General features: G+C 38.4%; 1 protein-coding gene across 1 annotated transcript in view; it reads right to left on the bottom strand.

Annotated features, from left to right (window-relative positions):
• Nucleotides 1–19,099, bottom strand: part of SPATA16 (spermatogenesis associated 16) — a 323,333-nt gene that overhangs the window by 152,880 nt on the left and 151,354 nt on the right. Inside the window, exon 3 of the mRNA XM_066241718.1 lies at nucleotides 16,701–16,790. Coding sequence (XP_066097815.1) covers nucleotides 16,701–16,790 — 90 coding nt within the window. The remainder of the gene's footprint in view (nucleotides 1–16,700; nucleotides 16,791–19,099) is intronic.

Genomic DNA, 19,099 nt, shown 5'->3' with positions numbered 1-19,099 from the left:
TGGCTGGGAATCAAACCCAGGACTTCCAGATACCAGGCTGATGCTCTGCAACTGAGCATACCAGCCAGGGCTTATTCTATGCCTTTTGATTGGAGCATTTAATCCATTTACATTTCAGGTTATTATTGACATGTACTGTACTTATTTGTTGTCATTTTCTTCTTTAAATCTACAATCCTTTTTCTTCTTGATTTCATTGTTTTTCCTTTCGTCTTTTTAAAGTAGTCTTGGTTGTAGGTTCTTGTTTTGCATCAGTTTGAATATTTCTTGCCAATCACTCCTGGCTTCCAGTGTTTCTGTTGAGAAGTCAGATGTCATCCTTATGGGGGCTCCTCTGTAGGTAATTAACTGCCTTTCTCTTGCAGCTTTTAGTATTCTTTCTTTGTCTCTTAACCCTGGCATTTTAATTATGAAATGTCTTGGTGTAGGCCTCTTTGGGTTCCTCTTTAATGGGACTCTGTGGTTTTTGAACTTCTGTGACCTTTTGCTTTATCAATTTAGAAAAATTTTCAGCTATGATTTCTTTAAACAGGTTCTCTATCCCTCGTTCATTCTCTTCTCCTTCAGGAACGCCTATGATGCAAAGTTGTTTCTCTTCATGTTGTCACAGAGGTTTCTTAGAGTTTCCTCAGTCTTTTTGAGCCTCTTTTTGTTTTGCTAATATGCTTCTCTGCTTCTATCTTGTCTTTTAAATCACTGATTCAATCCTATGCTTCTTCCAGCCTGCTATTGATTCCTCCTAGTGCAGACTTCATTTCTGATATTGTATTTGTCATTTCTGACTGGTTCTTTTTTTATGATTTTAATTTCCTTTTTTATGCTTGCTACTCTTTATTTAAGTGTTCATTATGACCATCCATTTTTGTTCTAAGATTCTTGAGCAACCTAAAAATCATTATTTTAAACTCTGCATCTGGTAGTTTGATTACTTCCATTTCATTTAGTTCTTTTTCTGGGGATTTCTCTTGTTGATTCATTTGGGTCATATTTCTTTGTCTGCCTATTTTGTCTGTGTATTAGGTAGTGCTGTTTGACTGTGAACTTCTTGTGGTGTCTTTATGAGAAAGATAGACTCAGTGATACTGACCTCTTGGCCACCTATTTTCTTTGCTCTAGGAATGCTTCTTGAAGGTACTGTTTTCCCTCTTGTTATATGTGAGTATTAAATGCAGTTGGTCCCTTTATGGGGGCAGTTATCCCTTCAGGCTGGCTGGTTCTAAGGGTCAGCCTTGATCATGTACTTTACATACTGTGCAATGTTTATCCTGTTGGGTGTGTTTATTCTTTGCAGTGTCTGGTGCTGGTTAGGCTCCTGCTTTGGGCATGCTGCTTCTCCATTTAGCTGAGTCTAGTGTTGGTGCTCTCTGCCACCTACTTCCAGTTCTGTTGATGCTAGGTCTTCTTGTGTTGGCATCAGCCATTTTTTGTAACCTACTCTGGGCTATGTGTCTACAGCTACTTCTCTTTTCACTGTTTGTGTCAGCATTTTCTGTGCCTGGGTTGTGTGAGAGGTGCCATCTTGTCTATAAGAATCATGTTCCTTTTGCCTAAAAATGACACCAGCTCCATAAAAGCCCCAAGCTCAGTAAGATTTGTCTCCACTTTTTAGTTGCTGCACCTCCTCTTGCCATTGCTTGGTCTTCTGATAGTCTTCTGTAGAAAGACTGTAGTGTGGGCTCAGACTGGCTTCACCCAACCAACCCCTCTACTAGTTGCTAGCTTATTGCATTAGGGCAGCTGAGATTGAAAATACAACATTAAGTGCCCTGGCCGGTTGGCTCAGTGGTAGAGCGTCAGCCTAGCCTGCGGAGGACTCCGGTTCGATTCCCGGCCAGGGCACACAGGAGAAGCGCCCATTTGCTTCTCCACCCCTCCGCCGCACTTTCCTCTCTGTCTCTCTCTTCCCCTCCCGCAGCCAAGGCTCCATTGGAGCAAAGATGGCCCAGGTGCTGGTGATGGCTCTGTGTCCTCTGCCTCAGGCGCTAGAGTGGCTCTGGTCGCAACATGGCGACGCCCAGGATGGGCAGAGCATCGCCCCCTGGTGGGCGTGCCGGGTGGATCCCGGTCGGGCGCATGCGGGAGTCTGTCTGACTGTCTCTCCCTGTTTCCAGCTTCAGAAAAATGAAAAAAAAAAAAAAAGAAAATACAACATTAGTGGGACTTTCTACTTCAGGGGTCTCTTGGTCAGAAGCTCTATATGGGGAATGTGACCCCTATTCTAGAGCCTAATCTCTCAGCCACAGTTGGATACTCAAATTTTATTTCTCCCCAACAATGTGAGTAGAGGTTCAGATCGAGTGTTGCTGACAGTACCCTCTGCAGAAGTTCTTACAACTGGTGAGACCCTGGTCTCAGCAAGGAAGACTGAGAGAGTCCTCTCATGTCCCACCAGAAAGTGGCTAAGCCCTCAACCAGACTCAACAATAGGTTCACAGGGACCCCCACTTTAAATGTCCATGCTTCAAGACTCTCTCCCTTCCCCTGTCAGATCTAGCCTAGCAGGGCAGGATATTCAGCACCCAGATTGGCTGACTATGAAGCTCCATTCTATCCAATACACATGAACCACTGTGTTGGTGCTGATTACAGAGAGCAGAACTCACCTCAGCTGGGCCAAGTGCAAGCAGTCCTTTCTTATGATACCACTCTGTCAAGGGTTGTTAGGTCCTGAACTAATGCTCTCCATAGCTGGCCACTGTATATGCCTACCCTGGTCCTCCATGTTAAAAATCTGGTGCAGACCAGTGGGAGACACTGCCTGTGACTGGTCCTCAGTAGCCTTCTTTGAGCTATAAGCAATCCAGAATTTGTGGCTGCCTCTGCTGGGCCCACCTGCACACGGAAATACCCAGCTGCACACCTTGGTTGACTTTTATCCACACTGGGCCTGGGGGAGGTCCACTTATAAAGCCAAGGTTCCCTGAGTCCCACCTGCTGCAGCCTCTGTCTGCTGGCTGTTTATTTGGCTTGGCCAGTGAAAAAACATCTGATAGAGTCTAGAGCTTGTGGGAATTCAAGGATTTGGAAGGGTGGTGGGTGTGGCTCCAGTGCTCCAGGTATAAGTCTGTCTAGACTTTTTTCACAGATCCCAGTAGGATGTGGTCACCAGGAATTTGGTGGTTGTGGCCTCTGAGACCCAGAGGTGTGGTCTGCCTGCAATTTGGACAGTTTCTACTGAGGCTCCAGTGAGGCGGAAGCACCAGTCTTAGACTTGGGAGTGTGTGGGGAAATGCTCTGTCCTCCACACCAGAAAACTGAGTCACTGATGTGCCCACTGCTTCCTGACTTCTCAGAAGAACCAAATATCCATGATTGGGGCAGGAGAGTCTCCCGAGGGTGGAGAAGTTGCTTTTTCCCAAGCTGATGCCACTCAGAGGGAAATGCTCCACCCAAGAAAGATGGCACCTGCAGTACTGGAGAATGACTCAGCACAGGGGTTGTGGTGGCTGTTCCCAACAGTGTCTCTCCCTGCACCTCCAACTTTACATTCTCCTCATGCAACTCTCATCCTCTCAGCCCTCCCTCCACTGGAGCACCAGGTAAGTGGCTATGAACAAGATTTTCTGTGCTGGCCCTTTAACATGCAGCCTATATCTCAAGCTTAGTCTCTTTCTCGCAGACAGATACCCTGGCTCTTTTCACCTACAAATGCTCTGTGGGCACCTCTTCTAGGCTCTACGGCTCTAGGCTTGGGCTCCAAGCTTGGGGCTGAGCACCCATACGTCTCAGGGTGACCCTTCCCACAGTGAAAGTCCCTCTGGACCCTCAGCCACCACTTACTCTTGGGAGTGGGGCAGCCCTTTCCACATCTCTGCCCTTCCTACCAGACTCGGTGTGGCTTCTTCTGTGATCCTTGCTTATAGACCCCTCTTCCTTTAGTCCAAAGTTGTTTTTTTCAAGATGATTGTTCTTAAATTGTAATCCAATTTGGTCCTGGGAGGTGGCAGTTGGAATGTTTGCCTACTCCATCACCATCTTGGAATTCTGTTTTTTAGTTTTAATTCTACTGTGTTCTGAGAGAAGCATTGTTATGATTTTTATTCTTTTCTGTTTCTCTTTTTTTTCACCTTCTAGTATTTCCATTACATGTGTGTTATAACTTTTGTGGTTACCCTATATTTCTTGAATAATATATTTTGTTTCTAGTCCTTTTCTCTTTCCTTTTTAGTTTTGGAACTTCCTATTGTCACATCCTCAAGCTCAGGGCTTTTTAGTCAGCCATGTCCATTCTTTTGATGAGCCCATTTCTAGCACATTTCTAGTATGTTTCATTTCTAGCACAGGGTTTTTCATTCTAAAAAATTATTCCTTAGAATTTTCATCTCTCTGCTTACATTATCTATATATTCTTATATAGTGACTTTTTATATTAAGTTCCTTACTAAATTAATTATAGTTTAAAAAATTCCTGTTCTGATAATTTCAACATTCTTGTCCCATATGATTCTGGTTCTGATACTTGTTTAGTCTCTTCAAACTCTGTATTTTTTTTCTTTTCCTTTTTTTTTACTTCTAGTATGCCTTGTGATTTTTTATTGAAAGATGAACAAGGTGTTCTTGTAGAAGAAACTGCAGTGAACAGAGTATATGTAATGTACTGGTAAGGTGTGGGAGAAGAGGAAGTATTCTAAAGTCCTATGATTCTATCTCAATCTATAATTTAGGTCAGGTGAGCCTGTGCCCCTGAACTGTGATCTTCACCAGTGTTGATAGTTCCTTCTTTCCCCCTCTTATATGCAATGGAATGGCTAAAGGGAATTGAAGTTTGGTTTTTCCCTTTCCTCATGTGGAAGGCTAGAATGAGCTGGAATATGGTATTTTTTTTTTCTCCAAGTATGTTTGGCCCTGGTAAAATAGTTTCTGTTGAAGGTAGGCTTCCTTAAGAATAATAAATTCTTTGGAATATTTCAAAGTAGTTAATTTCCCCTTTCTTCTGCTGGAACCTTGTGTATTTTTCTCCTGTGTTCTGCACAAGGAACTTGTAGAATTCCTGGTAGTAGATCTCACAAAAATATAGAGGTCTCCCTATGACAAGGTTCCCCTTGAATTTTAAACTCTCAGAGGTGAAGATTAATAGCAAAATAATTTAATAAAGTGATGTCATATCTGGTTATCCACTGAGGAAAAAAACATGACAATAAGTTCCTACCTCATACCTTATATAAACATTAATTACTAGTGGGTCAAAACCTTGAAGTCAAAGGGAAAATTTTATAAATCATGGATCTTAACCCCTTATCAGATATATCATTGATGAATATGCTTTTCCATACAGTAAGTTGTCATTTTGTTTTGTTTATGATTTTCTTTGCTGTGCAAAACCTTTTAGTTTAACATAGTCCCATCTGTTTATTTTTCTTTTGTTTCCCTTGCTCTAGGACATATATCAAAAGTGTATACTTTTGGATATGAGTCAGGGTCTCAATAATAAAATTAAGTTCAATTTCCAGTTTTACTATTTATCAGTGGTGTGATTCTTGGCAAGTCATTCAAACTATGGTTTAAAGCCCTGGCCGGTTGGCTCAGTGGTAGAGTGTTGGCCTAGCGTGTAGAAGTCCCAGGTTCGATTCCCGGCCAGGGCACACAGGAGAAGCACCCATTTGCTTCTCCACCCCTCCCCCTCTCCTTCCTCTCTGTCTCTCTCTTCCCCCCCCCCCTCAACGAGGCTCCATTGGAGCAAAGATGGCCCAGGCGCTGGGGATGGCTCCTTGGCCTCTGCCCCAGGTGCTAGAGTGGCTCTGGTCGCGGCAGAATGACACCCCGGAGGGGCAGAGCATCGCCCCCTGGTAGGCATGCCGGGTGGATCCCGGTCGGGCGCATGCGGGAGTCTGACTGTCTCTCCCAGTTTCTAGCTTCAGAAAAATACAAACCCCCCCCCCAAAAAAAACTATGGTTTAAATTTCCTAACCTACAGTATGCAAAATATAACTTCTTTGTGGAGTTGTGACGAACAATGATAACACAGAAAAAACATCTGCTATAAAATTTGGTAAGAACGAGAAGGTCATAGATGATGGCTGCTGAAATTGAGGTAAGTTAGGAATATAATATTTGTTTATATATTTATTTATTATTGTATTTTTCTGAAGTGAGAAGCAGGGAGGCAGAAACACAGACTCCCACATACACCTGACCAGGATCTACCTGGCATGCCCACCAGGGGGTGATGCTCTGCCCATCTGGGGTGTTACTCTGTTGTAACCAGAGCCATTTTAGTGCCTGAGGTGGAGGCCATGGAGTCATCCTCAGTGCTCGGGCCAACTTTGCTCCAAAGAAGCCTTGGCTGCAGGAGGGGAAGAGAGAGAGAGAAAAAAAAAGGAGGTGGAAGGATGGAGAAGCAGATGGGTGCTTTTCCTGTGTGCCCGGGTTGGGAATCAAATCTGGGACTTCCACATACCAGGCCAATGCTCTACCCCTGAGCCAACCAACCAGGGTGAAATATAATACCATTTTTTTAAAAAATAGAGACAGAGAGTGAGTCAGAGAGAGGGACAGATAAGGACAGACAGACAGGAATGGAGAGAGATGGAAAGCATCAATCATCAGTTTTTTGTTGCGACACCTTAGTTTTTCATTGATTGCTTTCTCATATGTGCTTTGATGGTGGGGCTACAGCAGACCGAGTAACCCCTTGCTCGAGCTAGTGACCATGGGTCCAAGCTGGTGAGATTTGCTCAAACCAGATGAGCCCGTGCTCAAGCTGGTGACCTCGGAGTCTTGAACCTGGGTCATCCATATCCCAGTCTGATGCTCTGTGCCACTGCCTGGTCAGGCTGGAATATAATGCTTATAGAAAGTTTCACTCAACAGAATTAATTAAGTTAATGTATTAGGATTATAACTTCAACGTTAGTTAATAACAACAGCAGTAGCAATAATTAACTGAGGGCTTATAATGTGCTGGGCACTGAGTTTAATGTTTTTATTCATTATTTCATTTAATCTTTATGCTACTTTTTTTTTTGTTGTTATATTTTTCTGAAACTGGAAACGGGGAGGCAGTCAGACAGACTCCTGCATGCGCCCGACCGGGATCCACCCGGCATGCCCACCAGGGGGTGATGATCTGCCCATCCGGTGCGTTGCTCCATTGCGACCAGAGCCACTTCAGTGCCTGGGGCAGAGGCCAAGGAGCCATCCTCAGTGCCCGGGCCATCTTTTGCTCCAATGGAGCCTCGGCTGCGGGAGGGGAAGAGAGAGACAGAGAGGAAGGAGAGGGGTAGGGGTGGAGAAGCAGATGGGCGCCTCTCCTGCGTGCCCTGGCCGGGAATCGAACCCGGGACTTCCACACGCCAGGCCGACTCTCTACCACTGAGCCAACTGGCCAGGGCCTCTTTATGCTACTTTTTAAAATAGCATTATTATGTCCATTTTATGGTTGAGGAAACTGAAACTGAAAGAACTTATGGAATTTACTTGCCCAAGGTCACACAGAGCTAGTCATTTGTAGTATTGGAAGTAGAACATCGGCCTTTCTGGCTTGACTATACAGGGTGGGGCAAAAAATAATAATAATACAAGACAAACTGTGTTTTCATACTCACAACTATAAAACTACTTTTGCCACACCCTGTAGTTCTCTAGTGTAGATGATTCCAAGAGGAGACAGACACAGAAATAGAACTTTTGACTTATAAATAATTTTTACAATTAGTAGCATCAAGATTAATTCATGTGCATAATAGTGTATTGAACCAATGCCAGTATTTTTCTTTTTTAAGGGTAGAGAATTTCAGAGCTTCTGACAGAGTGCAGTTAGTATTTCCAGTCTAATCTTTTGTCATAGTATTGCTATTTTTGGCAAAAATGAGAAAAGGAAAAAGAATAATTTGAATCAAGATGAGGTTACCTGAACATTTGTCTTTCTTTGTTATTTGAAGGTCCACTTGCACACCCCAGGGTACTCCACAATCTAACTCCCTTCAGGAATAATTGCAATATCATGCAGAATGAAACAGAGTGCTAAAATTCATGATATATTCATACACAAAATTTTTTTTAAGTCAGAATCTTGCCCCTTTGGCTCCTTAAATCAACCAAAATCTTGCCCCATGTTAACATGCTTTCCAAAAACACACACATGTTAACTGTCAAAGTGAGAGAGGATCTAATAGTCTGGTATAATCTTGTAGTGCAATACCTCATATAAATGAATGTTCAACATATTCTGGTTCAATTTTGAGAAACTCATTGATTCTTAAGGTAGCTTCATCTATCTTCAAAGAGTTTTAATTGTTAAAAACAACAACAAAAAATGATAATAGCTCATCTTTTTTACTGAGAGTTTATGTTGTGCCAAGTACTGTGTTAAATGCACAGTGTATAAATTGTCTCATTTATTGTCATAACCTTTGTCACATAAGTGCTACTATTAACTCCAATTTACAGATTAAAAACATGAAGCTTTTGCCTGACCTGGTGATGGCACAGTGGATAGAGTGTTGGACTGAGACATGGAGGACCCAGGTTTGAAACCTCTAGGTCACCAACTTGAGCACAGGCTCACCAGCTTGAATGGGGGGGTCGATGACTTGAGCATGGGATCATAGACATGACCCCATGGTTGCTGGCTTGAGCAAGGGGCCACTCACTCTGCTGTATCCTCCACCCCTCCATTAAGGCACATATAAGAAAGCAATCAATGAACAACTAAGGTGTTGCAACAAAGACTTGATGTTTCTTATCTCTCTTCCTTCCTGTCTGTCTTTCCCCATCTGTCCCTCTCTCTGTCTTTCTTTGTCTCTGTTACAAAAAAAATGGAGCTTTATATATATTTATCATAATTATAGCATTAGCAGATTAAACTCTAATTCACTTGGTAACACTTAAATATCAGAAAACAGCACAAAACATTCAGAGTTAAACTTTAGCTCCTTTGGACTAAATTTTTTACATTTTCTACATTCCATTATTGTAGAAAATATGAAATTGGATGGACATCTGATTGAACAGAAGAAGGGAAGGAAAAGAAGATCTTTGCTTCTTCACACTTAAAACGTGACATCCTAGGACCTTTCTGTGTTCTCTTTTATGCAATCTTCATGGCTCCACTCACTTATTTTTTTAAGATGCAAGGTTAGCTCTATAGCAAAGCAAATCAATTTTTATATACAAGTTTTCTAAGTCAGTCTTTGTAAAAATGCACACAGTCAAGAATTGTTCATTTCTAAACTATTTTCAAAATGTTTATAAGTAATGCAAATGCAAAAATATTTATCATGGTAAACATCAGCAAGATAGATGTATTTACACAGTCAACTGATGTTTGTTTCTCTCTGACCAATTTTTGGATGTTTTTTTCAACAATCTGAGTTAATTTTTTTCTACATTTATGTAAAATTATGTACCTTTGCAATAATTTACTTATAATTTGGATCATATCCAAAAGGTTCAACTTTTCTTAAGTCAACAGAATTAGTTTTAAGCCATTTAATATCACAATCTTAAGATTAGTATTTTTGTTATAAAATTAGACATTTATAAGTCTGAAATTTTAAATCTTTAAGACATGAGGTGGTTTTAGAATATTTTAACCTTACCTTTTCCCCCTTGAAATCACAAATACTACACCTACATACATAACAATGGATGAGCTGTAGTCTTCCAGTCAGATATTTACCCTAAGCCATGTGAGATGACTAAATCTGTCTTTATTAATGTCTGTTTCAGAAATCATGCAACAGGATGCAACATTTTTACAATGCTTAAGGTTTATACAGCTTTTTTCATATCTGGGAAAGGGAACATAACTTAATATCAGAATAATCACGTCCCCTTTCCAACATTCAGCCATATGTTACATCTGACTGACTAACGCCAGCCCACACTGAAGCAGTTCTGGCAATGGCACACTGTCTCCAAGAAAGATAAAGAAAGCTCTTCAGGCAGATGGCCAGAGTAACAATAAAAATTAGGCTACAGTCTTCATTTATTCTGTTTGTAGGCATAAATGAAAACTTATTTTAACCAAAAAAATCTGTAACATATTTTTAGTAATTTGTATGGTGAGTGAATGGATTTTACACTTCTACTTGAATCAGAATTAAGTTAAAATAAACTCCCAACTCTACCATCTCTTCAGAATCATTTGTTTTGGGATTATATTCTCCTCCCTTGCGAGATAAATAATAATCTCATTTAAAATCATAGTGATCCATGATAACAAAAAAGCTGACACAGTTTCTTGCTCTTCACTGTTGCAGTGTTCCTCCTAACTGATTGCTTACCTACATCAACACCACTGTTTTATGTTAGAAGATTTCTGAACAAACACTTCAATTTATTTTTAAATCACTCTTTTATTTTGGCAAGTCGAGATTTATATATGCATTACTTTTGATTTCCTGGGGTCAACTTTTGCAAGAAAAATAACATCAAAACCAAACCCCCACATCATTCTCAGAAGCTCACTTCTTCCCACCTCTACCAACCTTCCCTATCTGGCTTGTCAGAGAAGGTGGTGATAAATTAAGATATCTTAAAGTATTGAGTTTTGATTTACTTGAATAGAAAATACTGTTTGGCAAAAACAAACAAGCAGAAAACATAAACAAACAACTCTGGGATATCTTGATGCTTACATACTCTTATAGAGCCTAGATTCTAATGTTTATACATGGCTAAGTATACAGTTCTAAAATAATCAGTTTTTCAAGAAATTTATTGTTTGAGGTTTCCATTGTACATTCATCTAGAGAGTACATTTCCATAAAATTTAAATATCCTGGGTAGTCTCAATATTGGAGTATCAAAAATAAAATAAAACAAAGACTAATGCAATCACTGACCAGTTAAATCAGTGGCAATCACTGTAGAGGGTCAAGGGCTTATTGACCACATGAGAGGCAATGAGAATTGCTTATTAATAACCAGAAGAAAAGGGATGCTCACAAGGAAGGGATAAATTTTTGAGAAAGAGGTAGGAGGCATGAAACAAAAAAAGAGGCAAGGGCAGAGAAGGAGAATGAAAGTGGCAGGTGGCAAAAATGGTGAAATAGAAAAAAAGAAAGACATTTTCAGGGATCAAGCAAGAGAGAGACAGGCTAAACTAAGGATGAGCTGTAAGGGAGAAAATTGTCAGTGGAGCAACAAACTGATATAACTTGGTGGCACCTTACCTACCTGCTTTTTTTATCCTGAAAGCCACATGTAATATAAAGTACCTCTTAAATCCAGTGTATCATTTAGTACGTTACTTTAAGAAAGGATAAGATAAAAAAATTTTAGGCTGCATATTTTATTTAATCTATTTTTTCACAATATTACATAATATTAAGGAAAATTTCAAAATGAAAGGTAGGGCAGATCAGATTTGGTACAGATCATAAATTATCTAAAGCCATTGCACCCTACAAAATATCATCTTTTCTTAAGAGTGGACTGCTGGTTTTAGATTAAAATGTGCCCCCACATGACCTAGCAGAAAATTGACATGGGAAGGAATCCACTTGCTGGTAGAAGGAAGCTTAGTTTTTATCTGTGAAGGATTAGACTCCAGCATTCATAGAGAATTGAAAGAAAGGGTTTGATCCAAGTTTCAAATATGACACTGTGGCTTCCAGCCTTCTGTGAAATCTAGGTCAATTAATAAAATAATGAGTTTGTCAATGATGACTTTATTACATTTATAAACACATTATTTACTTAGTTTATTTTAGCTCTTTAGAAAAATATTAGTTATGCTATAGACAAATTTGAAGGGAGCTAGAACTCCAAGTTTCTGGGGCCCCTAATTCCTCCCTGTTCTTTATTCTCCCCCCATGGGTCTACAGCCTGGACTCTGCCGGCCTGGCTTCTGAGATAACGCACAGAGCTGTTAAAGTCATATCATTAGATAAGAATTGCCATAAATGTTATAAATAGTTAAAATATATTTTTTAAATAGTTAAATTTGGTCACTCAAACAATTGGTGGATAAGATCCTAAAAGTGATAAAGTGTTAAAAATAAAAAAACCCCATGATATTAGAAAGAAATCAGTGTAAACTGTTAAACTTCCAAGTTAAAATTGTGCTTATATTTATAAAAAGAAATTAGTTATAAGAGATATTCAAGAGCAGCAGGGTAATAATCATGCACACAACATGCATGATCTAGCATGCCCTACCTTTCATTTTGCAATTTTCCTTAATATCATGTATGTAATATTGTGAGAAATAGATTAAATAAAATAAGCAGTCTAAAATTTTTTATCTTAGCCCTTCTTAAAGTAACATACTAAATGATACACTAGATTTAAGAGGTATTTTATATTACATGTGGCTTTCAAATTTCATAGAATAACCCATTCTAAGGACTGTTTTTTGAAAAATGGAATATTTTATAAAAATAAAAAAAAATACATTGGCTAAATGTTTTATAAGGAATACATACATAAAAATGTATTTATATTAGTTATTCAATAAGATTATTTCTTAAAATAAGTGTTTAGTAAACTTTAAATTTGGTGAATTCTGCAAATTGCTCATTGGGCAAATTGATTATTCAATGAATCACAGGTTCACGAATGGGACACTTTCACTTTCTTAAGATGACACTGTTTGAAAAACTCAAAATAATTGCCAACATTTAAAAGTCAAGAAATTTCTTGGAAAGCTCTGGATTATTATACTACTTCTGGAAAACTACAAACCTGTGTCACTGAACTTCCATTCTCACACAGCCTCATTAGCTGGCCCGGGGCATGGACACTCCTTTCAGAAGGCCAGTGGTAGGGTGAGCATACAGCCAGTGTGCTCATTGCAGTCCTGCTTAATACTGATTTTTCCTGGTTTAATATTTAGTAGTGTCCACCTTCACTATATAAGTGTTCAGTATGATGGATAAATCATATGGTCACTCTAATCATATCTCCAGTTCTCTGTAGTTCATACGATACCCTTCAATCTTATAATTAGCCTCCTTTACAAACCAATCTGCCTGAGCTTGGCAAGCATTTGAGTGTGTTATTCCTTCAATACCACCCCCCTGTGTAGTTCATGGATAAAAAGCTTTTGTTGTGCTTTCTCCTCTGGTGTTAACTCCCATTTGCTACCTCTTACACAAAAAGATTCTGTGCAATACTGTATTCTTTGCCTTATGGATCTTTACTATAAGAGGCATAATGCTATCATTTTAACTACTGTGTGCATACTTTCATATTCATCTTTTAATCAGGATTGGACTAACAATGTCATGTAATATCTTCTTATTGATAAAACTAAGTGGTTATTAACTACCAACTCCATAACTAGCTAATTGAATTTTCAACCTCCAAGCTGGTGTTTGGTATGTACCAAGCCCTGTGCTAAACATTAAACATACAGAGATAACAGATATGTCATTCATGTTATCATGAATAACTAGTTCTTGTCCCAAAGTAATCAGCCTTGACTTTTGTTTGTTTCTCATCTCTGCATATTTGTTCTTGTCCTATCATCTTTCCTATGAAGGTAGTACCAAGAAATGTGATTGTGTTTGTGTGTGTAAGTTAGTGTTGGAGAAGGAGGAACAGATTTGAACAAAGACATTTTTCTTAAACACATATACTTTTACATGCATAAAAACAAAGAGATGTTAAGGAGCTAGGCTACTTGCTAGTTCAGGTAAGGTCTCAGTGGTTTCTTGTTTCTTGGGGAGGGGTGTTACAGCAATCGAAATTTAGACTTGTTTTCTGAAAACGTAATTTTAATCACTTTAACCAGTGCTTTCTGTCTCCTCAAGGTTGACTAGCATCCTTGTAGAACCTAAACTGAAACAAAAATATTTCTATTTTTGTTCTGTTTTCTACCATCTCTATATTCTTGCTCTTTCTTCTAATATGATGTTATTGAAAAGATATTGACCCCTAAAATAAAAGGACCTTCCCATTGTTGTAAAACTGATTGATACTTTGCCTTTGAGTAAGAGAAGTATCATTTCCTCTAACCTCTCTGGTTGAGACTCTGGGCTTTCATGAGGCTGTCTTGGGAATCATTTCTAGTTTCACAAGGAATTTCTTCCTGGGTAGAGCTGCTTAGGCTCTGAAAACCTTAGCCCAATTTCCAGGTACTGGCTATAAAAACTCTAAGTTGGATCAGACAGGACATGATCCACTTCACTGGGAATCATGGTTTTAAGACCACATGTCAGACAAAAAATAACCTATTTTTTGTATTTGGTAGTGTGTCTCAATTTCAGAAACATGACTACTTGGAAATAACCTTGATGTGTTAGTGTTTAAAGTGGTTGTAAGAAACCTGAACCAAATTATCCTAATCTTTGAAGAAATTAATGCTAAACATGAATGGTTGATATATTGATTTATATTTGTTTTGCATTATAACTTTGATAGTTAAGAGACACTATAATATTCATATTCACAGTTCATATCCTTCTTTCCCTTGGGGGGAAAGAGACAACCAATACTGTAAATTGAGGAAACCAACTGTATCTGAAAGTAATTGTATCTGTTTTTCTCTCGAAAAGTCTACACCAGCATTATCAGGAACTTTCAAGGAATATTGTCAGGTCAGTCACCAAATGGTATTAAACAGATATACTTATTTCACAAGGGTATACATGTCAAGGAAAATGATTATTCAGTGCCAATTGTACATGGCACTGTAAGACATTCTTAATTTTCAAATTCTCGTTTATTTGTTTAGGACCCATAAAAAACTTTTGTCACTATTTTAACTCAGTTAGACTTAATATAATTGATAACTTGGCTCTACTCCAAAACAAAAAGTCTGGATTTGTAGCAATTTCCATTTTTTATGGTATAAATTCTCTGAGGGTTGCCATTTCTCCTATAGCTTTCCAGAGTCTGTACAAACTGTTCCCAGCATACCACCATCAGCTTTTTACTAATTGCAATGTAGTTCTGAAGTTGCATCTAGCCTTCTTCTATTGATCTTTTTTTTCCTTTCTATTGGTCTTTTGATTACATTGTAAAAGCACATAATTTACCTCTTAAGAAAAACTGTTTTATAGAATTTAAAAACCCGGTAAGCGGAAACTGATAAAGACCCACTTTAATTTTTTTTTTTTTTTTCATTTTTCTGAAGCTGGAAACAGGGAGAGACAGTCAGACAGACTCCCGCATGCGCCCGACCGGGATCCACCCGGCACGCCCACCAGGGGCGAAGCTCTGCCCACCAGGGGGCGATGCTCTGCCCATCCTGGGCGTCGCCATGTTGCGACCAGAGCCACTCTAGCGCCTGAGGCAGAGGCCACAGAGCCATCCCCAGCGCCCGGGCCATCTTTGCTCCAATGGAGCCTTGGCTGCAGGAGGGGAAGAGAGAGACAGAGAGGAAGGCGCGGCGGAGGGGTGGAGAAGCAAATGGGCGCTTCTCCTGTGTGCCCTGGCTGTGAATCGAACCCGGGTCCTCCGCACGCTAGGCTGACGCTCTACCGCTGAGCCAACCGGCCAGGGCCAAGACCCACTTTAATTTTTAAGAGTGGACATGAACACACAAGGAAATAGATATGTCATGTTGGTTGTTTGCCTGAAAGGTGACATTAGTTGAGATTATTCTGCCTTCCATATCCATCATTTAATTGAGTTTTGGTAACTCTTATAACCATCTTACACAAATGGAATTTATGTTAGCCTCATGCTATCAGTATTATGAAATAATTTTATTATCTACTTAAATTCCTTAACTTCATTTTTCCAAGAAAGTGTTATTTGCAAATGTTCTAGAGACAGTAGCCACCTGCAACCTAGGCCTTTATTCCCTATCTATTAATATATTACTGTAAAGGTATCCTTAAGAGTTTTGTTTGGAGTAAGTGTAGAAACCATCCATAATTTCTTGCTAAAATCCTGGGTTGATAAAATGAATGAATAAGAAACAGCATGTACCTAAACATTGGGTGAGAAGAAAATTTTTTTAGGAGAATTCATAAAAGAGAGGGGAAGTCTGATATGACAAACTTGACCCAGTAAGATAAAAGCCTTGGTTGTCACAGGAAAGAGGAAACAGTATAGCAACGAGGAAGCTGCGCAATTTTTGCAATTCTTTGCTATGTTTCTAGGTTCTGGAGATGAGAATACTAAAAGTGATTTCACTAAAATTTTTAGAGAGATCAAGAAAATGGAGGGGGGGGGGAGAGAGATACATTGATCTGTTGTTCCACTTATTTATGCATTCATTGGTTGATGCTTATATGTGCCCTGACCACATACAAGGATGGGACCCACAAACTTGGAATATCAAGATGATGCTCTAACCAATTGAGCTACCTGGCCAGGGATTCACTAACTTTCTATAAAACATTTGAATCCAAAAAGCAATACTTTGGGACACCTCTAATAGCCCTGTTATAACTGATGCCATCTCCTCTAGAAATGGGCTCCTGGGGTCCTTTTCATGTGGTTGGATTTCATTTCCAGAACTCAGAAAAGAGATAGTCACAGAATTGTGCCATTAACACCAGGATCAGGAACGTACTTGAGAAGTCAAGTTCATTTTTAGTTTTCCATGGAAGTTTTCTCATCATCATCAGTGAGCTCATAGCTGGAAAATTTGAATTTTACTAAGAGCTATGAATGCAGAGTAGCTTTAATTAAAGAAAAAGATAGTCAATAATTGTTGGTTTGACTTTTATAAGACAATAATTCTGGTAAAATCATATTCCTTGAGAGTAATGGAAAGCTCTGTTATGCTATTACCAGAAGTGGAGAATGAGATTAATTTAACTTGAAATAAATCTTCACAGGATTTATAACAAACATACCGGGCAGCTTCTGAATATCTCTCAAGACATCTAAACACTGTTGCCTGACGAAGATGATTTCGGAAATAGGCCGGGTTTAAAACAATGCTCCTGTAAAAAGATAAAAGTAAAACAAATGTTATTATGTTTTTAAAAGACAATTACCAGAATGCATAGAAGTAAAATAACATGAATCCAATTTTAAATATTATATATTTTAAAAGATACTAATGAATGAAGCCCTTTTCTTCCTTTAATTGTCAGTGAAGACAAATTAGCAAGCATTATTGAAAAGCTAATTAACCAGTGCATGATAAAAGCAATTTTATTTACAGCAATTGGAGATCTTTTATAGATATAACAATGGCAAAGAAATTGAATCCAACTTATATTGCATATAAGACACACCATTATTTTATTTTATTATGTTAATAAATCAGGCAAAAATCACAGTTTATTCATGGTATGTCTACCTATAATGAAGAATAAGGTCATTAGCTATTGAATTTCCATCGAAAGAATGAAACTTGGATTTGGATGACATTTTCTTTTGTGCTCCATAATTAGTTTTTGTATCTTCCCCCAATTGGACGACATAGTAGAATGGAATGAGCCATATACTGTTTAAGGACTCTGGTCTTGACATTGACACTTTGGGTAAGGCCTTTATTTGCTTTGGGTTTCTATTTTTCTTGAAATAACAAGTCTTGATGATTCCTTTACCATTTCATTGAGCTCTGGAACCTCAATCCAAGTCTACATGAGACAATGATCACTCCTCACCTGCCTTCTTCCCCTAGAGATAAACTGGTAGATGTTTTCTTCCTTGCCAGGCACTGTTCAAGACATCTGATATAATGAAGTGAATAAGACATAGTAGTCCATGGCCCCTTACTGAATGAGGAGACAGCATTAGTAAAAGTTTGAAATGTAGCTTAACAATATGTTATGTTATTGATATGGGGTAAAAAATGTTATAGAACTTACACAGGATTATTAAGTAACCTTTTTGTGAACCTTTTTTGTATAAGTTGATGTAAATTATTTGGTATTAGTTCATCACTAATGTGGTTCCTGAGTTAGTGAAGTTTTACTGTACTCTATGGATAATAATTTGTATAACTAAATACAGTAATTCCCCTTGAACAAAAATTATTTGTTTTGGTGAGTTCTGATTAAAGTGTTGGAAATTTAAAAACTATTGTATGAGGTTAGTCCATATCAATACCAAAATACTAATATTTATGACTAATACTTTATATTAATTATAAAAAGAATATGTTTATATATTTTATCTTTGTAAAAATACTCTTATAGAAGTAGATCAGTGAAAATAAGAGCAGACCTCTGTCTAGTGGCCTGGCTTTTCCAACTCTAACCAGAAGTTTTTCGTTCACATGAAAGGTAAGTCTTCCTCTTTCCTTTGTAATCATTTATTTACTTACACATTTTAATAAATACCTATAAAATCCTTACTGAATGGATGTGTCTAATCTGACATCTCTTGTCCATGATGTAGTGTTCTGGCTTTGCTAAGCTGTTCTTCAAAAATCTTACTCTGCCAAAGATCTTTTGCTCGAAATGGATTAAACTGGAAAGAAAGATAGGGAATGGTAGACAGAAGTAGTAATGAGGGAAGAGTTTAGTGAAAGAGAAAGGAGAGGGGAAAAGAGTCATTAATATTGCTTTTGATATAGGAGAAAAGGAGATTTTTGTGGGTAAGAGACATTGATGAGGGAAACACTGTTTCAGTGTGATTTTATAAAAAGATAGATTTTTATTTTTTATTTTTTTAAATTAAATTTATTGGGGTGTTATTGGTTTATAAGTCTATACAGGTATCAAGTGTACAACTCTATAAAATATCATCTGCACACTACATTATAGGCCCATCACCCCAAGCTAAATCTCTTTTTGTTCCCTTTCCCCCTATTTTGCCCACCTGCACCTACTCCTACCCCCCTTTCCCTCTGACTATCCTCACACTATTATCTGTGTCTATGTGTTATATGCACACATATACATGCTTTTTAAAATTCCTTCATCTTCTTTTATCCAACCTCCCAACCCTATCTTCTCTGACAGCTGTCAGTCTGTTCCTTGTATCTGTGCCTCTGCTTTTATTCTGTTTGTCAGTTTATTTTGTTCATTAGATTCCACATGTAAATGAGATCATACAATATTTATTTTTCTCTGACTAGCTCATTTCACTGGCACAATAATCTTCATGTCCATCTGGTGTCACAAAAGGTAAGATTGCTTTTTTAAAATTAATGATTGAGTAATATTTATATTTCACTGTGCAAATGTGCCACAGCTTTATCCACTCATCTACTGATGGGGACTTGGACTGTTTTTACATATTGATTATTGTAAGTAACATGCAATGAACATATATTGTTTTGGATAAGTGTTTTGAG

Source organism: Saccopteryx bilineata, chromosome 8, assembly GCF_036850765.1.
Source record: "Saccopteryx bilineata isolate mSacBil1 chromosome 8, mSacBil1_pri_phased_curated, whole genome shotgun sequence".
In the NCBI taxonomy this organism is placed as follows: domain Eukaryota; kingdom Metazoa; phylum Chordata; class Mammalia; order Chiroptera; family Emballonuridae; genus Saccopteryx; species Saccopteryx bilineata.
Note: the sequence above shows the minus strand (reverse complement) of the source record. Positions and strands in the feature narration are given on the sequence as shown.